This window comes from Acomys russatus, chromosome 9 (genome assembly GCF_903995435.1).
Source record: "Acomys russatus chromosome 9, mAcoRus1.1, whole genome shotgun sequence".
In the NCBI taxonomy this organism is placed as follows: Eukaryota; Metazoa; Chordata; class Mammalia; order Rodentia; family Muridae; genus Acomys; species Acomys russatus.
Window position 1 is genome coordinate 4,518,878 of NC_067145.1, and position 27,929 is coordinate 4,546,806.

At 35.1% G+C, this 27,929-nt stretch overlaps 1 protein-coding gene across 2 annotated transcripts in view; it reads right to left on the reverse strand.

Moving 5' to 3' along the window:
• Positions 1 to 27,929, reverse strand: part of Nipbl (NIPBL cohesin loading factor) — a 93,078-nt gene that overhangs the window by 19,397 nt on the left and 45,752 nt on the right. For both annotated transcript variants that reach the window (XM_051150936.1, XM_051150937.1), the window contains exons 16-36: positions 27,698 to 27,929; positions 26,565 to 26,716; positions 25,953 to 26,033; positions 25,349 to 25,449; positions 23,186 to 23,324; positions 21,435 to 21,517; positions 20,805 to 20,937; positions 20,053 to 20,196; positions 17,844 to 17,933; positions 16,438 to 16,652; positions 16,254 to 16,356; positions 15,642 to 15,740; positions 15,405 to 15,551; positions 14,474 to 14,608; positions 12,340 to 12,438; positions 11,375 to 11,428; positions 6,195 to 6,303; positions 4,805 to 4,941; positions 1,065 to 1,205; positions 785 to 878; positions 84 to 238 (exon numbers count right to left, since the gene is read on the reverse strand). In XM_051150936.1, coding sequence (XP_051006893.1) covers positions 84 to 238; positions 785 to 878; positions 1,065 to 1,205; positions 4,805 to 4,941; positions 6,195 to 6,303; positions 11,375 to 11,428; positions 12,340 to 12,438; positions 14,474 to 14,608; positions 15,405 to 15,551; positions 15,642 to 15,740; positions 16,254 to 16,356; positions 16,438 to 16,652; positions 17,844 to 17,933; positions 20,053 to 20,196; positions 20,805 to 20,937; positions 21,435 to 21,517; positions 23,186 to 23,324; positions 25,349 to 25,449; positions 25,953 to 26,033; positions 26,565 to 26,716; positions 27,698 to 27,929 — 2,643 coding nt within the window. The remainder of the gene's footprint in view (positions 1 to 83; positions 239 to 784; positions 879 to 1,064; positions 1,206 to 4,804; positions 4,942 to 6,194; positions 6,304 to 11,374; positions 11,429 to 12,339; positions 12,439 to 14,473; positions 14,609 to 15,404; positions 15,552 to 15,641; positions 15,741 to 16,253; positions 16,357 to 16,437; positions 16,653 to 17,843; positions 17,934 to 20,052; positions 20,197 to 20,804; positions 20,938 to 21,434; positions 21,518 to 23,185; positions 23,325 to 25,348; positions 25,450 to 25,952; positions 26,034 to 26,564; positions 26,717 to 27,697) is intronic.

Consider the following 27,929-nt stretch of genomic DNA (forward strand, 5'->3'; position numbering starts at 1 on the left):
CTTCCAAGATAATTATAGTGATTCTTAGCTCAGGGCCACAGGATTGTGTTTTACAGCACACTAGGTAATACTACGATCTTTACCTTACTGTTGCCTTTAAAATCTTCCAGATCAAAATCAAAATGCCGACAGAGTGCTCCAACAGTGAAGAGGGACCTAAGAAGCGCTGGCTTATTTGTTAAAAGTGAAGTGTTATTTGGGTCTTCTTGGTGCTGACTTTTTAATTTTGAAATGGCACCTAGTAAAGATAAACACTAGTTATTTATAGTAATCTTTTTATCTTTGAATTATGTTTAAACAATTACTAATGAAATACAATAAATTTTTACTAATAGTTTTAAGCATTAAGTAAGTTTATAATATGTGGCTTTTTTGTTATTTTGTTTTGTTTTTCAAGACAGGGTTTCTCTGTGTAGCCCTGCCTGTCCTGGAACTAGCTCTGTAAACCAGGCTGGCTTCAAATTCACAGAGATCCTGCCTCTGCCTCCCGAGTGCTGGGATTAAAGGAGTGCACCACCACCACTCGGCTTGTGTGTATTCTTTAGAGCTAAAATAATGTAAGAAAAAAATATTAAAATTTCATTTTACATGGGGGCTGGAAAATTTACCACTTTTAAAGAGAAAAACTTTTGAGCTAACAAGAATACAAATGATCATAGAAAAATGCTGAGTGTGGACGATGGAGAACACACTTCCCTATGGCTTTCCTTTATCAGAGAGATTAATAATGTGGACACACTTGTAGAACTTAACAAACAGTTGAAAGCTCAGACACTGAACTTACCATAGTATCTATTGAAACAGGCCCACACAAATTTAAAATTTTGTGTCACTTTATTTACAACAGCCCCAAGACAGCTCACACAATGCTGTACTACCTAAAAGATAGAGAAAATGTTACTCTTTAAGAAAAAACTAAAGCAAGGTTGAAATATATGACCATTTTTTTCTTTCTTAAATATGTTTTAAAATCTAATAAAAGATCTTGGGACTTAATATTATATAGCAATATTTTATAATCATCACCTATGCACTACACACTAAAACAGAGATGGTAGACTCACAGTCATGCCGTATTTGATGATTAGCTTCATCAGATCTTCTTCAATAGTGGCAAGGAAAGTTTCACTTGGGTGTTCCATCAGTGGCACAACTAACTCAAGGATTTTTGCAACATTGCAGATAACCATGAAGTCATTTTGTGTCTGTAAGAATAAAATTAATGCTATCTTAAAAAGAAACTATACGCAGCTTTATGTCTGGAGTACTGTATTTTTCAGACCAGAAGATGCACTCTTTCTCCTGCAAAAGTGTGTGTGTGTGTGTGTGTGTGTGTGTGTGTGTGTGTGTGTGTGTGTGGATTAGGGTATTCCTTATGGTCCGATTCCTGTTTTTTTGTTGTTGTTGTTTTGTTTTACTGTTCTAAAAATTGGGTGCATTTAATGGTTAGGTGCGTCTTATAGTCCGAAAAATATGGTATACAAATAGAACATTATATATGTAGAGTTACGGTTAAAAACTTAAAAGTGCTAGAAAGAAGCCGCCCTCGCCTCCAGCCCCTGAGTATGTAGGAAGGAGCAGTGTCTGAGAGACCATCAGGAGTCTGCATTCTAGCTCTCTAATTTACCATGGGCACTTAATAATGTTAAAACTATCACATTTGAAATGATTTTGGGATTTCATTTATGAGTATAATTCTTTGCCTGAATGTATGTCTGTGTACCATGTTGCTTGTAGCCAGTGTTATTTTTTTCCCCAAAAGAAAATGAAAGTCAATTTTATTTTTTTAAGATTTATTTATTTTCTATTATGTATTCAGTTCTCTGCAGGCCAGAAGAGGGCATCAGATCACAGTATAGATGGTTGTGAGCCACCATGTGGTTGCTGGGAATCAAACTCAGGACCTCCAGAAGAGCAGTAAGTGCTCTTAATCTCTGAGCCATCTCTCCAGTCCCGGAAGTCAATTTTAAACAAAATATTTAAGCATTAAAGGAATATTTTACAAAGACTGTCACAGTTAAGTTTTAATATACCTTCTTGATGAAGGTTATTAACCTAATAGTTCTCAACTGTGGGTAACTATGCTCTCCATTCTCTACTCGCAAGTGTTTTGCAATGGCAGGAACATATCTAGTTGTCACAGCAGAAGTGACATCTATTAGAGAGAGACCAAAAGATGCTGTTGAAGAGCCCACAATACAAACAACAGATCTAACTAACAGTGAATTATCCAGGTTTGTCAATAGTGCTGGAGTTGAAAAATCCTGTGTTAAATATATTTTACTTAACAAATATATTTATTGCTCCAGAACTAGGTAGAAGGCTTTTTAGTTTTATACTTATAGATTTTTCTTTGATTAAAAAACAAAAACAAAAACAAAAAAACAACTAAGGGGCTAGAGAGATGGTTCAGAGGTTAAGAGCACTGGCTGCTCTTTCAAAGGTCCTGAGTTCAATTCCCAGCAACTACATGGTGGCTCACAAACATCTATAATAAGATCTGGTGCCCTCTTTTGATGTGCTGGTGTACATGAAGGCAAAACACTATGTATATAATAAATCCTAAAACAAAAAACAAAAAAGTAACTAAGAACATGAAGATATTTTTGATTTTACTTATTTTAATTTGTTATGCGTATCAGAATTTTGCCTATAAGTATATATGTACCATGTGTATGCTTGGTGCCTGTGGAAGTCAGGAGGGCACTGGAGACCCTGGAACTAGGGCTGCAGATGGTTGTGAGCTCCCCTGTAGGTGCTGGGAACTGAACCTGGGTCTTCTGGAAGAGCAGCCAGGCTTTTAACCACTGAGCCATCTATGTGGCCCCACAATACAAAGTCTTTTTGCCATTTGTTCTATGATCAACTTATTTCTCTCTCTAAAAGCTATATTACTAGCATTTTTGGGGGGATGGAGGTAAAGGAAAATAAGGTTTTGTATGTATCTCTTTAATCCAGTCAAGTAAAAGATAACTAGTATTTATTTTTGAGTAAATTATTTTACTGGCTAAAACTTTCTTATATCACATCTACTTTTCATTTTAGGAGATGGCTGTCCTGGAACTTTCTATGGAGACCAGCCTGGCCTCAAATTCAGAGATTTGCCTGCTTCTTCCTCCAAAGTGCTGGTACCAAAGGCATATATCATTATGCCTGGTAAATACCTTACCTAAAATGTTTAAATTAAAGAATCTTCAAACTTAAAAGGCACACTACTCAAAGAAAATAGAAAAACTATATGAATAGTCAATTTAAAAAAATGGTCAGTATTACAAAAAATGCTTAGCTTTTTTGGAAGTGAAGTAACAAGGAATTGCTCCTTGACACCTGTGAGATCAGCAAAGGGTACAAGAACAATGATTCCAGTAGTCATGCACTGTGCTTCAAAAGGGCTAAACATCTATCTAATGATCTCCCCCAAATTAAGTAAAAAACCAAAAACACAGCCCATGAGGAAGCAAAGGAAAAACCCCAAATTCTCCAATGCTTTAGTCAGTCCACCCCTAAGAATCTGTGCAATAAAATGAATGCTACAACATTTTAAAGTGTATGTCAAAAGTTATGTTATAATTTAGACTCTAGAGGGAGAGAATGGCACTGAATTACAATGCTGGGACTGGGGGGTTATGTGAGGAAGGGTAAGCTTTGTATTCTCTGTACTTTAATTTCCTATCTTTAACATTAAGGATAAACGGTGCTTGACAAGCTAAATGAGACAGTGCATATGAAGTTCTTCAGGTGTCTGCTCACAGCGTTTAACATACGTGAGCTGACTATTACTACAGATTATATATGAAGCTAGCTATTTTTGGATCTTAAGGTAGAATTAGTGTCTTAAAATAGGACGCTTTAAAAAATTTTGTTTCTTATGTTCTACTATCTTCCTTGATCCTTAAAAATGTCTCAGTAAGCCCTAAGGTTTTCAAATAAAACTTAAATTAGGGGAAATTGCTTAACACCTGATAATGGAAAAGACAAACAAACAAAACAAAAGCAAGCCAATCTAATAGAGAAACCTTTTAAAGTTAGATCTTTAGAAAGAATGGAAAAACATATATAAAAAAACTAAGAGCTGTAACTTTCTAGACCATTTTAAAATGTAGCATATGTAAGAAATCAGAATTTACTGTTGTTATACATCACACTTCAACAATATCATTTGATTTACAGTATTATTTTTATTTAAGTAATGTTTTGTGAATTCTCATTTTATTTTAGAATATAGCGTATGCTAATATAATAATGTCTCTAATATGATACTAGATGTTCCATATGGAACATATTGCTCTATAATAAAAGTATCAAAAAATCTATTAGAGGGAAAAATGAATTGCAAATTAAGAATCCAAAGTGTAGTAAGTTTCTATTTGTGTTTTACTCACTTTTGGTGTTTTAACAAGAGTTGTAATATTTATAAAGCAATTACAGAGTGGTTAGCTTGAGAACTGACAGAAGAATAGAAGCCGAATGTTAAGTGTACTGCATCACAAAGTTGGTGTTTCTAGATAACTTGTAACAAGCATTAGAGTTGATGACACAGATGGTCTGTCAGCGAGAATGTGGCTAGCACAGTGTGAATTCTAAATGTAAGGTACTTATTACCCGTTGTATGTAAGAAAGAAAAAACAAGACAGCACAAACAGGCTGTGGTGGTGCATGCCTTCAATCCTACAATTTGGGAGGCAGAAGCACGCTATTTCAACAGAGCGAGTCCGAGGATAGCCAAGGCTGTTACACAGATAAAGCCTATCTCGAAAAACCAACCAACCGACCAAACTAACAAGAAGACAACACTTATACTTACACTACACTTAGTGGTAAGGTATGGCTGCATAGTCATGGCATGTTTAACCATGAGCTGTGGTCTTATTTTGCTGAATAAAAACAAAGTGGTTATACAAGCTACCAATCTCCCAGAATTCACACCTTTATTGTCTGAGTCTGAAAGAAAAGAAAGAGAGAAGTAAGACATTTGTATTTACAGAGTACCAGTGAGCATGTTAAATAATGGAAGTGACAAGAAGGGAATTTGGATCAGTGCTTTATGCAGTTACACAAAACACTATTCAAAGGGGGCTACTTAGGAGACATGCTGGTTCTTAAAATATACTTATTTTTAGAGTGATTAGTAATGTTGAAGGTTAGTGGATATTAATATCACCAATGAAATCTATGATGAAGAAAACAGAAAAAGAAAAAAGAGGCACGCATTGAACAGTGGGAAAATTTACAGCAAAACAATAAGCCCTGCGTAAGAAAAGAAAGAATATCTGCAATCCCCTTAGGTGTCACAACTGCCATCTCTGCTGCAGGCACATGTCCCTGAGTACAGAAACTGAGGTCACCTGCTGTTCTTCATTATGCACATCAGAAAATGAGAAGGAATAGTAACAGTCTGTGCTTTTAGGTAGTAGGTACCAATTAGGATTTATCTTTTTCAGTAATTACTGAGAACCGAAGATTTGAGATTTGTATTGATATAATGTAATTGATAATACAAAATATTACATATTTAATTTACATTAAAAATTTAACAGATTAAAATTAAAATTAAGAAATATTTAACAGATTAATTAAGAGAATTTTATAAAACTATAAACAATATTAGAAATACAGTATAATATAGTTTTAAAGTTTTTTTTATTATATATACAATACTCTGTCTGCAAGTGACACCTGCAAACCAGAAGAGGGCATCAGGTCACATTATAGATGTTTGTGAGCCATCATGTGGTTGCTGGGAATTGAACTCAGGACCTGAGAGAATAGTTAGCACTCTTAAGCTCTGAGTCACCTCGCCAGGCCCATTATATTTTTAAAACATTTTAATAGTTAGTACAACTTCTTTAAAAGTTATCTATAATTTAAATAATACCAAACTGTTTTGTTTATTAAAAAAAAAAATTGGGCCCTGGACTTCATTCTTATTCAATATGAGATCTAAAAGCACACATGGAAAGGTGTGCAGAGGCGATGAGATTATGTGTTATTACACTGTTTGGTCTAGGTAATCTTATAGTATCATCTAAAATGAAGTGTCAAACAGAAATTTATATCATGAAAACCAAATTACCCTTAGAAGTGATGTAGCTAATTATTAGGCAAGCAAATCCAGAGGTAAAACTGAGAGAAGGGCCAAAATGTTTAAAAAGCTCATAAAATTAACTTAAGGACTAATACATAAAATTTCTTACCAGCTAGAGATTCCTCATATTTAAGAATATGCTCAACAAGGTTATCAACGAGTTGCGTACAAGCTTTCTTCACAGGTTTGTATGAGGAATCCTCTTCAGACTTTAGCAGCTATACATGTATACATATTAAAAAACCCAGCAAAATTATTCATCAGGAAATACTAATAACAATAATAAGTACATTTATTAATAGTCAATAAGCATTTTTCAGTTCTAAATATTAAAATACAAGTAAAGCAAAAATACATGATATTATTTAAAAATATGCTATAAATCAATAGTTTGCAAAGGCAAGGATTTTAGTTTGAACACAGTTTAAACTACTGTGCACAGGGCCTGATGCTGGAGAGATGCAGGAAAGGTAAACCACCTTCTCTCCCTGTCTCTTTCACTACCACTCCTCCTCCTCCTCTCCTCTCCTCTTTCTCTCTTCTCTCTCTCATGCCAGCCAAGACCAAAGAACACTGCCTGGTGCTAATTTTAAACAATTAATAACTGTATCTGAACTATACCATAAGCTCTGTAATTATAGAACATAATGGCATAGTCTTTGGCAGATTTCTTCTGCTTTATTCTTTGCCAAATCATTAATAAATTGTGCTTTAAATGCCATGAAGAGCAATGAGGAGGACAGAGGGGAGCCTATCAAAGAGTACAGCCCAGCCAACCCTGGAACCACAGGCCACTGCGAACACAGCTTAAGCTCTATCTGCTCTGCCAATAATAATTAACTGACTATTTCTGGAGGCATTAAAAAGCTCATTTTATCTCTGTGCATAGTTTTCCAGAGCTTTCAAACATAACACAAATGTCCTATTTCTCCGTTGTCCGACAGACTTGCAACAAGTCATGAGTGGATCATAGGAGAACTAAAATGAAGTAAGACAAAATTCAAAATTTAATAATGCATGCTTTTACTTTTACTGCAAGATGCATGAATAGACAAGCATTTACAAAGTGCACTATAGTAGAGACTGTCTGTTTTTCTGAGTCTTAGTGCAGAAAAGTATAAGCTCTTTTTTTGCTGAATGTATATATATATGTATGTATGTACGTATGTATTAATTTATATCTTTTGTATATGAGTGTTTTGCTTGCAAGTATGTCTGTGCACCAAGAACATGCCGGGTGCCCATGGAGGTCAGAAGAGGGTGTTGGATCTCTAGGAGCTGGAGTGTTGGTTGGCTGTAATTTGCTGTGTGGGTGCTGGAAATGAAACCCAGGTCCTCTGCTATGAACAAGTGCTCTTAACTGCTGAGACATCCTTCCAGCCTTCCTTTTCCATTTAAAAAAAAAAAAAAAAAAAAGCTTTTTTTTTTTGGATACTGGCTAAAGTCTGAGCATCCTTTTCTGGACACTCTCGTCCTCAGTCTTTTGGAAGCTGTCCTTTCTCTCCTTCCCATGCAGCTGCTTACTAAGCCCACTCTGAGCCTGCAGGGCTCTGTGAGCCTCACTAAAGACAGCGCTTCCTTCCCTCCTCTTTCCTTTCCCCCAAGGACAGGGTCTTTCTCTGCAGTCCTGACTATCCTCAAACTCAGAGATTCTTCTGCCTCTGTCCTGCTGTCTTCCTTGCAAATGTTAATAAAACTATCCCCAAGTAAAAAGAAAAATTGCCTGGATATTAAAAACGAGGGGCAGCAACCAGAACAGTATGAGATATGCACAGCATCACTGTTCAATTAAAAAAAAAAGACAGCCTTAACTTACACATTTTCAACTATGAATTGCAACTTTTCCTTAACCCATTCTATAATTCATTTTGTTAAGTGCAGCTACCAACATTACACTCTAGCTTGGTTTACTTAAGGCAATCACCAAAGCCAATGCTGGCCTGGAACTCACAGAGATCTGCCTGCCCCACCTCCTGAGTGCTGTATTAAAAGCACAGCACCACGCCTGGTCTTTTGTTTGTTTGACTTTAATTTAAATTTCCAACTTCAACAAAGGTAGCTTGACTAGTGTTTTGGGACTTGTGTTCATTCAGACAGCTATATTTTATTATTTCACTGCTATAGAGCAGTGCTCATTGTATACTGCAAGCCATGTAGTCAGTCCTGTGTGAAGGCTAAGTCGCATGTTAATGGTGTGTACTTGTGTATGTATTCTAATTCACATACACAATGTTTTCGTGAACATTCATTTCAGAGTACAAATACTGGGCCACAACACATAGGAATATTCCATTTTTGAGAAAATATTATCAAGTAATCTTTCCCAAAGTGATTGTTTAGGATGAAAAAAAAAACTCTTTATGTGAAATCCTTGAGATTAGAAGTCTTCTGGATTTTAGAGTACTGGCATAGTGCACAGAAAGATGCTTGGGCAAGGGAGAGAGATCTAAATGTAAAACTCACTTAAGTTTCATATACTCCTTATGTAAATTGCTTGAAGGTATGTCTGCGTTTGGCTATCAAAAAGAGATCAGGGGTGGAATTTTCTTAACTAATGTTAAGAACTTGTAGTTCCTAATTGAAGTTAAACATCTCACAAATACAGATGAGGGTTACATTTTGCACTGTTCAACTGGCCAAATCTGATCAAGAATTAAGTGACAGAAAAGCTTGTGGACTAAAGGCTGAAATATTGACTCATGCCTGTCTGTGTGTGTGTGTGCCTGGAATCATCAAAATACTCTGCTGTGGAAGCCTTCGTTTATTCTGCAGAAATTGCTGCATGTGTGAATTTGAAGCTATTTGCTATTTAATTCCATACTTTGTTTCCTTAAGAAATAATTTCCCATATACTGATTACTGACTTACAAGAAATCAATTCAACACAATTGTAAATTTCTGAAATTTGTTAAGTGGGACACATGCTCTACATTTGGCCCATGTGCTATGTACTCTTGACTTGAGAACTCTAAGGAGCCCAGCAGCTGTTGTACTCTTGCTTGTCCCCCTCGCCATGCATACAGATATAGCTGCAGAGTGGTTACTGCTCAATAGGTATTTTAACACAGTTTTTGGGCCTGGGGCAGGAGAGACAGGTGAGAAACTAGGAGCACTTACTGCTCTCCCAAAGGACCTGCATTCCCAGCACCCATGTTGGGTGACTCACAACGACCTGTAATACTAGCTTTGGGGTTCCAATGCTTTCTCCTCTGGCCTGTGCACTCGTGTCCCCCCCCCCCCAAATGATTAAAAAAGGAATTGGTTTTTAAATTTCCTTCATTAAATGAAAGTTTTACTATACTGAACTATTCACAAAGTAGTAAGTAAATAAAATTGCTTAACTAAGGTAGGGAAATACAAAAGAGGGAACTGGATGGACAACTAATTAAGTAGGACTGAAAAGCAAAGACAAAACTAAGTGAAACTATCACTAAGGTACCATAGATCTGGCCAACTCTTTTTTGATTCTAACTTGCTAATAACAAACAGCAAAAATTTGACTTTTCTGTAGTAATCCTAAAAAAAAATGCCAGTTCTTATTTAATAATTTCTTATCATCATCAGAAGAAACATGTGGTTTTAGAAATGATTATATCTTCTTTGGATTGGCTGACACAACTTTACTTGGAAGACTTGTAAGGCTGTGTAATACAGAACTAGTTCTTTGATTTAGAAAAGAAATGCTGCCAAAAGATCTTGTTAAAAAAAAAAAAAAAGAAAGAAAGAAAGAAAAAGAGAAACAAGTTATGGAAAGATTCTAAGATATTAGATCGGAAAACAGGCAACTACCACAAATACCACAAAGGTATATAAAAGAATATTTTGAAATCTCAAAATAAGTAATATATCATTATACGCTATATCAAAATGGCTTAATCTTAAAAATGCTGGTAAAAATGTAAAATAATTTAGTCATTTTGGAAAAATACAGTTTAGCAGTTACTAAGTCACCTCATGACCCATAGTCTTTTGTTTGTTTTGTTTGAGACAGGTTTCCCAATGTAGTCCTGACAAACTTGATATATATCTATATATGAACACACACACACACACACACACACACACACACACACACACACACACACACAAAAATTACAAGGTCTGAGAATTAGCTTATGGTAGAATGCTTCCTCCTTATATATGAGGTATAGCACTTAATAAGTAAAAAGACAAAATATATTCCTGAAATACATAAAACAAAAAGTCCTTTCTCTCTCCTCTCTCTCTCTCTCTGACACACACAGACACACACAGACACACACACACACACACACACACTGCTGTCACAAAATAAAAACGGCTGCAGGAAGGATAGATGAAAGAAGAAGTGACAGGCAGGCGAAGGTGGAAGGATGACTGAATCAAGAATTTCGAGAGCAATTGAGGAAAAAAGTGAAACATTGCCTTCAAAAAGTAAACAGTAGGGCAAAAGGTTGGGAAAAAATAATTCAGTGAGTAAGAGCCCTGCTGTGCAAGCTTGAGGACCATAGTTCAAATCCTGAAATCCACGTAAAAGTTGGCCGTGGCTGCCAGCACTGGCTGAGGGAACGCTTGGATGGTGTGAGCTTGCTGGTTAACCAGCTTAGGCAAACCGGTGAACTTCATTCAGATCTGGCGAGAGTCTCAGGAGAACAAGGCAGAGAAAGAAAGGACACCTGACATTCTCTTGTAGTTTCCACACAGACTGCCTACCTCCTCCTCAGACTGTAAGCATGTTGGTAATGTTTAAAGATGGGAGAGGAACACTCTTATTTGAGAATTTCTCAAAGTACAAATTGTGGTTATATTTTTGTAATATGCCAAATAATTAAGTGTTTAATGTTATTTTTATATTTAGTTATAGATCTCATGACTATTCTCTAGATCAGCAGTTCTCAACCCCTTCGGGGGGTCACATACCAGATATCTGCACGCCAGACATTTACAGTACAATCCATAACCGTAGGAAAATTAGTTTAAAGTAGCAAAGAAATAACTTTATGGCTTGTGGTCACCACAACATGAGGAACTCCACTAAAGGGTCACAGCATTAGGAAGAATGAGAACCACTGCTCTAGATTAAAGGGATGAGAAAAAAATTATCCGAAAGTGGAGCTAGAACTTCAATTAGTAATCTAGGAAACTTCTTTAGCAGTCAATTGGGTAACTGATTCAACAAGAAAATTAAATGACACAGCTTAACATACTGAAATAACTTTCTCTTACTAAAATACAAATATTTAAGAAAACTGAAAAAAAAACTGAATAAAGATCCTTTATTAATTTTCATGCTGTCAAAATTACACTCACATTTTGAAGGAGTTGCTCAAACCAGTCATATCCAGTATCTCTACATGCTGCAACCTAAGGCGAAAAGGTGATAAAATGATTAAAATAAGGTATTTATAATAACTATACAGATTGAGCAGGTTATACTTAGAACTATATATGTATGCACATATACACATGTAATAATAATTAAAAAAAGAGACTATGAACTTAAAAGAGAACAGGATGGGTAAATGGGAGAGTTTGGAGGGAGGAAAGAGAAGGGAGAAAATAAAAAAGACATTTATTTTAAAATAGGTATTTTAGTTATGTTGTAGCATGAAGCATATACCTACATTTTTATTTTGAAAGATGATATTTAAAGTAAACTTTCTTCAGTAACTCAAATACTTGTCAATATGGAAAACATTAAAGAAATTAGTTTAATATTAAGAAGACTAATATGGTATCAAATCATAAAAAAATAGCTTATGCCATATTCTATCATAAAAATCTATAAGGTTTCAAACAATGAAAATAAAAATGTTTCTTAACCCTCTAGATGATAGTTTTTTGTTTTTTGTTTTTTTTGGTAACAATGAAAATGGAGATGATCATGTAACTGAGTATATAAAACTGCTAATATTCAATATACAAAAAGCATTCTGAGTCAGCAAATTACAGCTCAATTCTGTAACAACAACAACTACTTTAAATGCTATCTGCAGGTTGCTGGCTCAGGAGTATACAGCTGCCCTCCTGTTGCTCTTTTCTGTTTTCAATTATGGAAGAATAGGAAAACATCGATATCAGTGCTTATATGTATGGGCATCAAGAAACTGAGCAATGTGCAAACAGTCTTTTACTTAAACCCCAGAAATACAGAGGAAGCAGAAGTAAATGGCAGACACAGCCAGGCACTTCATCGTCGCCTCTCCTCTTCCTGAGATGGGGACGTCAACTAGCAGTGCACTCAGTGACCACACACTCGTGTCCTTCCTTCTTACCACGTCCGTGATGTTTAAAATTTTCCTTGTCATTGCTTCTTTGTCATTATGTGGAGTTGGAGTAAACCAGAGTTTTTGGAATGTTTCATTTACTAATTTCTAGAAGAAGAAAAAGAAACCCAATCAATTCCTAATAAAAATGGAAAACTACTATAAATTCTCATTAAGGCCTAAGACAAAGCTATAGGTAGCTAAAAGAAAATTGTATGAGTTTATTATAAATTTACTCATGATTAAAATAACCAATTGATTATCCAAATTAAAAGCTTTTCTTAATGGGTGAAGATTTCACGGATGAGCAAAACTATGTTTAGCCTACAGCTTCTGCATAAAATACTTCCAACAAAACAAAACAAACAAACAAAAACCAACCAACCAACCAAACAAAAAGCTACAAAAAACCCCCCAAAAACCTGAGGCTTGACTTGTGAAGATTCAGCACCATTTGCTTTTTGATTAAGACTTTGTGGTTCTGGTTAGCTAGGGCTGAAGAATCAGCTCTTATTAACAAGATACCAGAACCACTGAAGAAAACCCTTTCTTTACTGGGACAACTGATGTTGGTCAACTGGAGCTGAAAAACTGGCGGTGATTAAGAAAAGACCAGCATCACTGAGGTCAAATCTCCTGGGAAGTGTTTCCTCAGAGTCAGCACAAGCAAGCTTTATTCACAGGTAGCCAAGGCTGCACCTTGTGCTGGCAGCCAAACTGGGTCATGTCTACGAGTCTCCCAGGTGGTACTGGTTTTGAAGGTATGAAAGAAAGGGTCATGCAGAGCAGCTGAGGTTGCCACTGTGCAGAGGCCAGGAGAGGGCCCGTGAGAAGGTGTAGCCAGAGAAGCAGTGACGCCCCAGGCCTGAAGGGGTGTTGAAGACAGGTGAGGCTTTGCCCTATGAAGACAGACTATTGGTAAAGTGCGGCTACGCTGCAGCTGAAGGCCCCAGCATTTTGAAGATGCCAGTCCCACAGGACGACTGGCAAGAACAACAGCAGCCCGCCTGAGTCTCGAAGGCAAGCTGTGTGTGTTGCAGAGTGTGGAACCTGAGAAGTGACCCACGGCTGTAGGCGGAAGGTTACTGTATAATCCAAATGCTGATTTCTGTACCCTCCCATATCTGGTTGCAATCACTGTTCTGAGATTTTCCTGTCTCAATGTCTTATAAACACTGCTCTCTAATTATCACCTAATATGCCAATAAATCAGTTTACAGCCAATAGCTGGGCAGGGGTTGGAATAGGGCTGGACTTCCTACCAGCCAGGAGGGGAGGAGTTAGAAAAGAAAAGTAGGGGATTCAGCCCCTGGAGAGGTCCAGGAACCATCAGGAGAGGGAGCTGGAACAGAGAAGGCTACCAAGTGCAAACATCTCCGGGATGTAAGCTGGGAGGAAGCCAAATTAGCTTAGAGGGTTAAAAAGAGAGTAATAGCTGCTCAGGATTGTGCTGTGAGGCTTATTATTAAACAAATATAACAGTCTCGATTATTTGTGTGATAATCAAATTAATAGAGAAATTGAAAAACAAACACTGGTTTTGTAGAAAGTAACATTAACACAAGGCCCTTGAAAAGCCTAGAAGATTGTGAGTTAGTGCCAGATATTGGACATTTAGTGATTTACACTGCTGGAGTTTGGTTTTGCATTTATCTGATAGTGACTGTGTCCTAGTTTTTCCTTCCTGAAATAAGAAAGCATTTAACGAGGAGCCCACAGTTGTGAGACACTCTTTATCTCTTTTTAAAGAAACTGAATTTTTAAAGTGTTTGAATTTGTAAGACTGTGGGACTTTTTACATTTGTAAAATGTTTCATACTGTGATGTTTATATTAATGTGTGATTTTAAGAATGAAGAAAGGAAAGGTTATGGCTTTCTAGTGATTTGTTTGTCAAACTGACAAGGGGTCAATTATACAGGATAGTTTTATGCCAACCAGCTAATGTCATCTGAGAGGATGGAACTTCGATTAAGAAAATGCCTTACAGGCTGTAGGCATCTGTAACTAAAAACCAAGATAACTTCAATATGGATAGATATTTTTGGATAGAATACAGTTTGTACAGTTCAAAACATAAATACTGTAATGGTTGAATAGGTTGGAAAAGATCACATTTTACCCACACAGCGGGGTCCCCTCACCTTAATGCCCTCTTCATCATTGACTCGACGGATCATTTTCACACACATTTCTGTGATTTTTGGAAATGTGGGTTGTTCAATACAGATGTCTCTTAAAATCTTTATTACTCTTTTCCTGACACTGATACCAGTATCCTAAGGACAAAATGTATTTTCAAACATTAGGAAAATTCAGATGTTTTAGGTGTATGAAATTTGACAAAATGAAATTAAAGATTTCCTATAAGCATTGTATCCATATTTGTTAACTGAAAATTGTTTATATATTTAAAAAAAATGATACAACACAAAAATATCTACAGTTAGTAATGAACTCAAGACCAGAGTATAAATCAACAAATTTAAATAAGATGATAATCTTTTAGAAGAGTGTCTAGTATTTCAAAAACATATGAAGTACTCTCTATGGTGTAGACGACAAGTGTTTAAGCTAAATCAAGTAACTTTTGGCCCTAACTACTCTATACAGTACTAATGGTGACAATCCTTGTCATTGCAGTAATATGTACTTTTGTGTGCTAAAGCATTAATAATAATTGATTTCTATAAGAAATCAATATGCTTGAAGTGGGTGGTACACTTGCCATAGAAGTAATTCTTAGACAGATACACACACACACATACAGAGAAACGATAATATAATTATTCTAGAGTCCTGTCCAAAACCAGTTAATTATCAAACATAATCACTATCAATTCTGATAATAAACTGGGTAACAGTAATTAAAAAATGGACCTTATTCTCACCAATGCTTGGCTTTATAATATTGAATAGGTTGCCTTATGAAATAACCTTCCTTAGAATGGTGCTGTAGTTCACAAATTAGGCAATATAAAAATGTAACTGGCATTTATACTTTTTTAGATTAAAATAAGGTACAATGTTTATAAGGCAAATTCTACTCATCATTAATATAAAATAGAAAAATACCAATATTCTTTCAATCAGCATATCATAATACTGCTCAGCAAGCTGAGGCCGACAAAGGACAAATCGACCTAGTAGTTCCACTGCTGCCTCTCGAACACTAGTGGAATTATCCATTAATCGTCCGTGAACTCCTCGCTGCATGTCAAGCTGAATAAAAGTAAGAGAAATGTCATTTATAGTAGCAGAGACAACCTTTAAATTTCATTAGAAAAGAAAAAGAAATAGTTTTGTCCTTACCCTTGCTAGAATACTGGGGTCTACAGCAACGACCTCAGACAAACACTTCATGGCTTTTGTTCGAACGGCGATTGCATTTTCACCAAGCACTCGTAATATCTGCCAGGCAAACATTAACATTCTCATAAACATTAAAATACTTAAAAATTAACAAAGAATAGCATGAAAATATATAAAAGAATACAACCCGCTACTTACTTTTGTTTTTTTTCTTGTGTGTGAGTAAATATACATCATCTTACTGGTCCAAAATAGTAATTTGGAAACCAGTATGCGTGGAAAGACATATACATTTAGAACACTGAGCTCCACTAACACCTATGTGTAACTCTTATCAAAGTTTTATTGGCCATGATGTGATAATTGAACAATTTATTTTTATAATGTCATTCAAGCACATGCCCATTTGTTTATAAATGACATCACTATGTAGAGGGCAGGCATCACTGAAGACACGTGAACAACAGCAAGGAACAGAGACAACACTGCTTCCACAATCCTTTAAAACTACCTCAACAATGATCACACACTGTTCACTATCTCCAAAAGTAACCAGAATTGAAAACAAAACAAAACAAACAAAATCAAAAACAGTCAGATTAATCAGTTTACCTGTGTCAAATAAATATCAAAGCTCTGGGCAAACGGCCTCATAGAGGCCAAGTATCGGACAATCAAGCACGCATCATCATAGTCCACAGTATCAGAGTTCATCCTACAACGGAAAGCACTAATTTTATATGTTCTTTTAAATGGATGTCTATGATATCTAACACGTTTTCTCTCTGCATCTTACTTTAATGTGCTGAACTGAGAAGGTGTGGTTTTGATGATGCTTCTAAGGAACTTTTTCCGGTTTTCAGCTCGATGCATTATCTGACCAGTTGTCTCAATCTCTTTTGCATGGTGCGCTCCATCAGACGACTCTTCATCTTTTTGTGACTTCATTGCTTTTTCTGTTTCTAGAGTTGTGTCACGGAACCACTGGGCTATATAGAATTTACGAGAAAACTGCAAAGACATTAGATAGACTTGAGTTGATGCAATTAATAGCATTTCTAATCAGGAACAGAAGTACTAAGGGTTTTCTTTAAAACAACTTCAATCAGACAGAAGCAGATTTAAAGACAGATAAAATTCGGAAATATCTTGGGTTGCAGAATCTTTCTTTTTTTACATTTAGCTATAAATTTAATTGTTAATGTAAAAAACCAAGTTAACAAAAAAGCTGATTTAAATATGTAGTACTACCATCAACTACTTAGGGTAGACATTCACAAATTCAGTAAGACTTGGTGGAAAGACCACTAGCAAAGGTTAGAATAAATGTATAAAATACTGAATGCAAAAGACTCCCATCTGTTTTCAACTCTTGTCTCATCTGCGCAAAAAATACACAAGTGGAATCCATTAAAAAAGCCTAGCACTGAAGGACTTGTGCATATCTGCTCTGTGACTAGTGATGAAAAATTTGTAGTAGGTAGCTCAAATAACATAGAGGTTGTTGTGACATTTTTTATCACGCCAGCTAAAACATAAACTGGAAACCTACTATGTGTACAGTATTATTGGCCTACAAAATGTACAGACTGTATAGATGACCTATTATAATCTGGATGTGTTACTTAAGTTTTCAAAGAATTATATATGTAAATACATGCATATATATATGTATATAAATAAAAATTTGACCGCTTCTGTGCATGTGCTAACCAATCATCTACAGCATCAGGTGGCTTATTCTTATTTTTAGGGTTAGCCGAGACTTAAAGGGCGTGGTGGTGCATGCTTTTAAACCAGCACTCAGGTGGCAGAGGCAGGCCGAATTCTGTTAGTTCAGGGCTAGCCTGGTCTACAAAGCGAGTCCAGGAGAGCTGGGACTACACAGAGACAACCTGCCTTGAAAAACCAAAAAAGGAAAAAGAAAAAAGATGTAAAAAAAAAAAAAAAAAAAAAGATAATCTCTAAGCCCTGTGGTGATGCCACAGACCTTTGACACCAGCACCCAGGAGGCAGAGGCAGGTGAACTGGTTTACAGAGCAAGTTCTAGGCCACACACACACACACACACACACACACACACACACACACACACACACACAATCTATGAAAAGATTTACAAATATTTCACTTTCTTTCTCTCTAAGTCCCCAATTGACTTTTAGAACACAATTTAAATTTGAAAGGCGAACTAAGCCTCACCACTAGAGAAGGGTCCGTCTCAGTGTTCTCATCTAAATAATCAAGCAATGCCTTTTGCAATTGCTGGATTTCATCTTCTCCTCCGGAAACCTAAACCAAAATAACAACAACAAAATTATCAGTAGTTTGTTTGTCTGTTACTGATCTGATCCCCCTGCCCCCATTTCTGAATTCTGACCCTCTATGGCTGGCTTCCAATTTGTGAGTCTCAGCCCTAGCCGTCAAATGATGGGATTATAGATCCATAACCACTAAACTACTGGTATGCTATATAATAAGCTGTGTAGACATAAATACAAACTTGACAGGGAAAAAAATGAGAAGGAAACACCAATACACTCATTGTAAAGAAACAAAAAATACTTTTTCTGAAAAACAGCATGCTATGTATCTTAAGAAAGCTCATAAATGGCTGATGTAAATATTATCACAAAAATGTTCAACTCAGTCTCTGGTACTAAATTTACATTTGAAAAAAATAATAGACAATAGCAATTTCCCACCCCCTGAAGACACATCTGAGCATTGTTTTGAACTTATTTTATGTATGTATATATATGTTTTTAGAAAATGTTTTATTAATTTATTCATATTACATCTCAATTGTTATCCCATCCCTTGTATCCTCCCATTCCTCCCTCCCTCCCATTTTCCCCTTACTCCCCCCCCATGACTGTGATAGAACTCCAATGTTCTATCCACTGCGCCACAGAGCCAGGCACTTATTGTATATTTTGCACATTATGAATATACACCAAAATTTTAATATAGCAAATGAAAAATACTAACACCTGTAATGATATGCATTATACATTCAGGCAGCCTTATAAGGACCACAGAAGTAACACTTTAGGTGTAGAAAGTGAGAGTGTTTGTAGGCTCTGGGAATTTAACTGTGTTTGTTTAGTGGGAACCTGCGGATTTGAATTCAGGTCCCCATGCTTGCATGGCACTTTGTCACTGACTGTGTCCCCAGCACCGTTCCCAGCATTCTCTGAATACTCTACTTCCTGATATAATGGGTGCTTTCCAGATTCCTTTAACTTACACTGTCTTATCTGTGGGCTCACTTATTTCCTCAGGATTACCAGTCCTTTAAGTAATAAACGATAATAAGGTAGAGAATGACTGCACAGAACACCTGGACTGACCTCTGGCATCCACATGTTCATGCATACACACACACCTACACACCCACGTGCCTATACTAGCGAGTACATACACCACCAACAACATAAACATATACCTACTTTCCTGCCTCACTCACACCCAAAATAATATAGGGAACATGTCAAAAAAGATGCAAAAGTTAGCTCAAAAGGGATCTCACTAGTCAAATATACAGACAACTTGATCATTAAAATAATGATGATGGGCTGGAGAGATGGCTCAGTGGTTAGGAGTGCTTGCTGCTCTATCAGTTAAAACTGCTCTACCAGAGGACTAGAGCCTGGAGTCCAGCAGCCACATTCAGTCACAAATGTCCAAACTCCAGCCCCAAGATATCCAATGGGTCTTTCTGGTCTCCATGGACACCTGAATATATATGTACATACATACACACTCACACAAATTAATACATGTGCCAATTCTTATTTGTACCAATAATCACCAAATAGCAGTACTCAAAACTGTCATTAATTCTGAAGATATAACAATCTTCTGAAGACTGTTAAACCACTGACTACACTACTCCTACAGCTCTGGATTCAGCGGATCTAGAGATGGACCTACACATTTTATCATTAGGACAAGTTCTTGAGAACTGTCAATGCTGTGCTACTTTGTAGGCAATCACATTTTGAAAATCACAGCATTAGAGAATTAAGAGGGATGCTGGCACAAGTAACAGACATGATTCAAAGTTAGCACGGAATATACTGAGAACTCATCACACTCAGGACCAAATAACAAAACAAACTTTCCTTGAATCTACAAAATCTATTCTTATGATATAAGGCAAGAACACGCAGGGCTAGGTGATACATCAGGTGGTAGAAGGTTTGCCTAGAATGCACAAAGCCTTGGGTTCAATCTCTAGCCCCCCAATGCCTGTGATTTCCAGCACATGAGGTCATGCTCAACATAGACTATATAGCAAGTTTGAAGCCAACCTGGACTATACTACACTATGTCTTCTTTTCCCAACACCAAATGCAAACAAGCAAGCAACTATTTGTATATTAATTTAAATTCCTTATTTCAATACCTGTTTTAAAATTCGTTCTATAGACCCTTGATCCATCTTGCTGGTAACAGCATCTTTTCTCAGCCGTGCAGCAACAGTCCCAAGATAATCAAGAGATGCCACTCTTAAAGCCATTTCTGTTGACTTATTACTAAATTGATGAACCTAAACATCAAAGATAAGGTATTACTAAGTATTACTAAGAATTTCTGAAGACTAAAGTTTTGTTGCTTACAAATCATTATCAGTGTCAGAATAGTACTACTTATTACAGTTGATAAAAAGTTAGGTTTCAAAAGTTTTTTTAAAAACAATTTATATTGCACAACACTAAATATACTTAAAAATGAAAAATCATAGTATTTCTTTCCATTCCTATATTATACTATGAAGACTTAAAAGTGCCATATAATTTTAGAAATAATCTAAAAAAAGACAAAATGTTCTTAATAGTTTTATGCTTTCAAATGGGTAACTGCAATAATTCAGGACTCATTGTTGAGATGGTTTAAACCAACAGTGTAACAACTCCAACCCCCAACCCATAAAACCATTCTAAAAAGCACTGGTATTATATGGAATGAAAGTGCTAAAATTTACATTTTTGTTTTCTATAGGTATTGACAATATAATGTACAGTTATACACATGCAAAGATAAATGCAATGTTCATGTTCTTACACATTTTTAAAGAATTCATCATCTGTGAATCAGAGTACATCCTCATTATGTTGTCTTCTAGTAATTAATAATCTTTAAATGCTATACTCTTACCAACAGTCTCCCTAACAAACTAAGGAGTAGTTCAGCAGCTGGCCACTCGGGCTTATTGACTGTTGAAAGAAGGTCTTGAACAAAATTTTCAAAAAGTGGCCTGTAATCCTCTTCCCCTTGTTTACTGCCACATCTAGTCAGAGAAAAATAATGAAGAAGATGTTAATTTACATAATGTTGGGAATTTGTTAAGTAGCGATTCTCCTGCCGCTGTATATAGTAACAAAGTATATAAGAATACATGAAATAAAATGAAGTCTATAAAAACTTCTTAAATTGTATTTTGCAATAAAGAATATTAACTGATATTATCATACTCTCTGGAAGTTATAACAACGCTTAAGGAATAAATTTTTTCTACAGTTATCATTCATGCTTAGGAAGCTTGAGTAACCTTTTTTCCATAAACTTTGCTCTATAAGTAGAATGCCTCAAAATTTTATAAATAAAAATTCTAGAAGCCCAACAATCTAGTACTTAAATTTTGGGGGTATAACAGAAGCAAATTCACGTATGTTTAGATTTTTAATTCTTTTTCTCATTTTAAAGATAAGGTGTATTCATGGTTATGGCAGGAAACTTCAGACCACACCATACTGTGGAAAATGAAAACCACACTGTCGATCTTACTTTTTAAGGAAGATAGAAAGAAAGTTTTGGGCTGTTCTCATAGCTGTTTCATAAGAGTTAGTAATGACAACATCCTGGTCAACCTAGAATGAGAAAAACAAGTTTACAAAGATAGAAGAAATAATAAATAAACGAGGCCAGCTGTTATTGTCATGCTACAACTGAACAGAGATAACACATTCAAGTACTTAAGATATTCTTTTTTAGAAAATGGGAGTAGCCACAGTTGGCAGACTAAACACACTTAAAATATTATAAAGACTTAAGAAATAATGGTAGAGTTCATTTAAGTTTATTAAAATAAGAAATGTAATTAATAAATGTACTATCAGTTTTTTAAAAATATAATGATCTATATCAGAACAAGAAGAAATGGAGTCAAAGTATACAAACTATTTTTCAGTATTGGAGTTATATAGTTCAGTGTTAGAATATGTACCAGTACCCCAGTAAAACAGATAAATAATTCAACCAAAGAATAGCGTAATTTCAAAATTTATGAACTGCTATAGCATAAAGAAAAAATTGAAACTTTCAGTAGAAATTTAAAGGTTAAGATAAAAAAAAAAGTCAGGGCACAGCTGAAGAAACTCAGTGCTCAATATAGTAAAGGGTTAAATCAGTAACAGTAACCAGAAAAATAAAAAAAGAGCATGGTAGACTTTTACAGTGACTATAATTAGTAAGGTCAGAATACAAGAATACAAATGGAATTATCACTGAGGTAAAAGTATGGGCAGCCTTCAGTAAATGCATGGAGCCACAGAATTTTGCTTCTAAGTACCTTATAGACTATTAGTACCTTATAGACTCTTAGCTTTAACTTATTTGGAATTGTTATGCATCAAACTCAAGGCGAAAAGTATCTGACAAAAAATGTTGAGTAAAAAATTAGTCATAAGTATATCACTACAACTCATGTGTAAATTATAAATCAAAACAACCCTATTCAACTCTCTCTGTAAAGATGGAAAGAAATAACCATACTCATGACAGTGGGGACCCATGATCAGAAAGAGAAGGTAGACTAATCCAATCTCAAGTGGGGAAAAGCAAAGAGCCTCAATATTTTGGGCTACAGTTATTTTATTAATTTTGTGTGGAATATACATACATGCTCTTTTTATACTACAGATAAGCTATTTATTTTTGTTTCTTTGGAAATTTTAGTTGAAGTCAAACTATATAATACATAACTGGGCATTGTGATGCACATCTTTAATATTAGCACTGGGGAGGTAAAGGTCTCCTTGAATTTGAGGCTAGCCTGATCTGTAGAGTTCCAGGAGAGCCAAGGCTACATTTGAGACCCATCTCAAAAACAAAACAAAAGACAAGCAAATTAATGCCCCATAGGATCTAAAAATAAGCAACGATAGAATGTATAAAACCAAAAGCAAACCTTAGGTGTGAGTTACTCATCAGAGAACATGAAGTCACTTTCCATGTCAACTTCATATTAATTATAAATATATGCAAAGTAAATACATTAATTAATTAATAAAAATTATATGTATGCATATAATATTTACTCTGACATTAATACTTCGATTGAGTTTTACAAGCTGGCGTAAGGAGCCCGTTGGGTGTTGTCATGATAAAACATATGTGCTTCACGTGTACAGATAATAGTCAGAACCAGAACTCATTTTCGGAGTTCTTCTACAGCCCAGTCATAAATGCCTAATTAATTAAAGGTGTTTCAGTCATTAAATTACAAAGTTATATAAAACCTTTAAATGTTTCCTTACTTTCTTGTTCGAGTCTTCTTCTGAATTAGGATCCTTCTCTGATGATGGTAAGTGAACTACACACTGAATAAGTTGTAAAACTAGTGCAGTAACCATCTGAATATACATAGGCTCTCCATCCACATCACTACTATTTAACCTTTAATGAAGAAGAAACAATTTCAGTCACAGGATGAAAGTCATCACATGTTATATGACCACCTCAAAGTTTCACTATGCTTTCTTTACCATCCATTAGTGCTCTATGACAGTGTTATTAAGGATAATTTTTATTTATTTTATGTACACTGATGTTTTGCCTGCATTCATGTCTGTGTGAAGAGTGTCAGATTCCCTGGAACTGGAGTTACACAAACAGCTGTTAGCTGCCATATGGGTGCTGGAAACTGAACCCAGTTCCTCTGGAAAAGCAGCCGTGACTTTTAACTGCTGAACCATCTCTCCAGCCCCAAATACAATTTTTTGAACTGCTTGAAAAACACTAATTAATGCCTATTATGAGAAGAAAAAAAGCATTTAATATAACATTATCTGCTGAGTTGGGTAGTAAAATTACCTACATAGAGGTGTGTGTATGTCTGTGTGTAACGTCAATGTCTTGTTTTATAGTACAGGCTGGTTTAGAATTTTCTATATAGAACTAACTAGCCTTGAAACTGCAGTGATCCCCCAGTTCTGTCTCCCAGGTGCTAGGATTATAAGCAGGCACTACTACACATGGCCTTAGTCAACTTAAGCAAACAAAAATACATTTTATTTACTTATTCACTTATTTACTGCTTGTGTGTATGTGCTGTCGTGTGGTACCGGCATTCAGAGAACAACTTTCAGGGAATCAGTTCTCTTCTTTAACACGTGGGCTCCTGGCTCTGGACTAAGGCCATCATGCTTGGTGGCAAGCACTTTCACCCAATGAGGCGTCTTGTCAAGTCTTAACTCTTAATTATTTGAGCTAGACCATAAGGTCTGAAGACACTGTGTATATAAATTCAATTTCTAAGTGTTTTATTTTACGGATAATGTAGAAATATTAAAAATTTATTTGTATGTTGAGTACTTTTCTTCACTTGAACAGATATTTATCAGTGCACACTTAGTTCAAATATATACAAAGATAAAATAATTATTTTATGGAATCAATCAAAAAAACAAAACAAAACAAAACACCCAAAACCGCCTGCCAATATACCAGGCCAATGCATTTAATCACCAGAAATAATATAACTGATAATGATTACCTATGATAACAGACAATAAAGTTGATTATGACAGTGAATAACTCATTTGTGATGTACTTAGAGATTAAATAATATTTAATTTGTATCTATTCTCTATTATTCTTTCTTTTAAAGTATTATTTTTTAAAATATGTATTGGTATTGGTGTTTTGCCTGAATGTACACCCGTGTACCACGCTCATACCTAGTACCCACAGAGGCTTTATATATGTGTGGGTGTTTTGTGTGCCTGTGTATCTGTGTGCTATGTGCATGGCTAGTGCCTTGCAGAAGCCAGATGAGGGTGTGTCATATCCCTTGAAACCAGAGTTACAGATGGTTGTGAGCTTCCATGCAAGTGCTGGGAATGAAATGTGGAATCCTTCTCTGAAGAGTGGCCAATGTTATTGACTGCTGACCCATTACTCAAGCCTTCTATACTGTTCTTAAAGCCATCTTTCAGCTCTCTAAAATATTACTGAATAGTTTAACATTGTTTAAGAGATTAAGTCCAACTTTCTTATCACAGTTCATAAAGTCCTTTTTAAAGCTGTCTCAAGTCTTTTGAACCACATTTCTTGGCTTTTCATGTAGCCCATTTTGACCTCTAGTGCTTCAAAATAGATTTTGTTGCTGCAGAGGAAAGGAGAGAGTCTACTGGGTGAGGAGAGCACAGGACAGCCCTGGACACGAAGGCGTTAACTGGTGCAAATGTTAACTGTGCAAACCACCAAAGATCCTTTTAGTTCAGGACCAATGAACGTCTTTAAGTCCCCTAAATATGCTATATTATTTCACATATCCCAACTATCTACGCAGTTCTGATAGATGTACTTCTTTCATATAACCATTAAAAGATAAGCCAGACAGAAGTAATGGAAAGTAAATATATGACAGTTAAAACGTAGCAGAGTTCTTCATTGTAGTTAAATTCTACTACAGTTACCTGAAATTCCTTAAACTTCTCTTGCTTGTTGGTAATCTTGCAAGTGAAGTAAAAATTTCTTCCAATATTAACTGCCTATGCTTTTCGTATCTTGAGAATACCTGTTTAGTAATCATAAAATTACAAATTAAGCTTACTATGGCAGAAAACAGAATAACAGTATCATGAAATAAGATCAAAGATCTGTATTCTCTGAAGAGAAACCAGAGAATACGTGTTACTCAGAATGAAAACGTTTCCAACATGTTAAGTAACAATGACCACCTAAAGAAATATATTCAAAATTTGTTATTATGTAAGTGAGAGTATAAAGTTTTGTATAGCGGGATATAATATTTTGGATAGGGAGGTAAGACAAGATTTAAAAGATTTAAAATCATTCTGGCTTTTTACTGTAATACTAAAAAGTAAGTTTTTTAAATTAAAAAAATTAATAAAATAAAATCCTTAGTGAATGAAATAAAGTAGGATTAAACTAATCCTTATATTGAAATAAATCTAATGGAAAATAGGAATCTGTCATAATTTTTTAGAAGTCTAGATCAAGTGAGGACAATTTTATTTCACTTGTGGGTAAGTGAAATCATGAATTGATTATACTTACTGCAGTGACTAACTTAATGGCACACAACTGTAATTCACTGACATTTTCCACAAAAAATGGTGTTATTCCCATTGATGAAACCTGAAAATTCAAGATTAATTATTTAGTATATGTCTCTAGTTGACTTCATTAATACTGTACCTTACTGTATTCTAACAGTCATAGTTCAAAACACCCAGAGAGAATTTTCTTTTCTGTGACCTTATTAGAATGTATTTCCTTCTATAGTCTCCTCAATCATGTCTAATAATTTGCTTCATAGCTGCCTTTTCTCTAGTTTCTACATTTTAACCTGAACACTATAGGAATTAAAGGATCAAAACCCATTTTGTTTTCATGGATGAAAATACCCCAATTTATTAAAAACTAACTTATTTTTCATAGAATTAGAGTTTGATTTATGTACTACTCTTCCCTCTTCAGCTCTGGATGCTTTTTTGAAAATGCCAGGAAATCTCTATTTCTTCAATTACACATAAAATACTCTGAATGGGTAAGCTGAACACTGTGCTGGTTACTGAGTGAAGTAGAGATTATACTACACTGAATAAGACTTTATTGCGCTTAGAAATGTACAAAATGCTTAAAAAAACAAAACAAAAACAAACTTACCTGAAGAATTGTGGTGTCCGTAAGAAGCTGTATCTCTAGTAATTCTGACAAGCTGCTAACAATGTCACAAACTTTGTTATAAAGCATTACTATTACTCTCTGTTTATGAGTAGAACATTTAGCCCGCTTGGCCTTTGAACTTAATAACCCTCCTAAAATGAAAGATAATTCAAGATAAGAAAAACATTAACTGTCAACATCCTTCCATAGAGGTCACTAAGACTATCCCCTGAACTGAGGGAGCACGGAGGTTCTAGGGTGCTATATAAAGATACAACACAGCAACTAAAGATGAGTATTAATTAAAATAATTAATTAAATTATTTAAATTAATTTAATTAAAATAATTAAAATAATTAAAAGAGTTAATTATTCCTCAGTAGTACTGTACTGGAACATTCTTGTAGTAAGTAATTTATGGCACACTACAGTGGCTACTATACTGAATTTTCTTTTTTTCCCTCATTCAAACAGGATAGTAAAATTCTATTTCTCCTTTAAATTACTTGGCATTTTTACACAAGAAATAATCAAGTGAGCCAGATGTACATTTAACCATTTTACTGACTAATGTAAGCTATGATAAGAATATGTATATATATCTTGAATTAACTCATTTTTCAGATAAGTTTTATTTTGAGCTAAATTAGAAGGAAGATAAATAGAACCCAAACTATTATTATCTGGAATTTTCTCCATCTGGGAAAAAAGTACTTCAATTATAAATAAATACAGGTTGAGTATCTCTTGTTCAAAGTTTCTCATATTTTATAATACTTGCATAGATTCTACCACGTGAATAGAAGAACAAAAATGCTCTTCACTGCTAAAGCATTTCTCTAGCCCCTCAAAGTTTTCAGAATTCAAAACATTTGGGAATTTTAAATTAATGGGTGTTCAGTGTATAGATGCTAAAGTAATATAAGAGTTATGAAAGATTTTACATTCTAGCCAAATACAAAAATCAAAGTCAATGTTTATTATAATATACATAATTAAAATTAAAATAATTGTATTCTAATTTGCCTTGCACTGAAAATTTACAATGGATAATTCTGATATCATGCTTAAAACACAAACACACACACACATTATATATATATATATATATAAAAATAAAAGGGAAAACTAACCTCCATGTGGATCTAATCTGTAAACAGGGTCATACTGGGGATAGAGTGTGTTCTGTAAATGAAATTTAGTGTACTGTATAACTCTTTCAATTACATCTTCAATGTACACAGCTTTTGGCATGTTAGGAGACGTCATAATGTTGATAGTTGTAAGACAGGCATCTGCTGACTTTGTAACTCTCTCCATAATAAGGTCCCTCCACAATCGTTCTTCTTCTTCAGTATCATTATT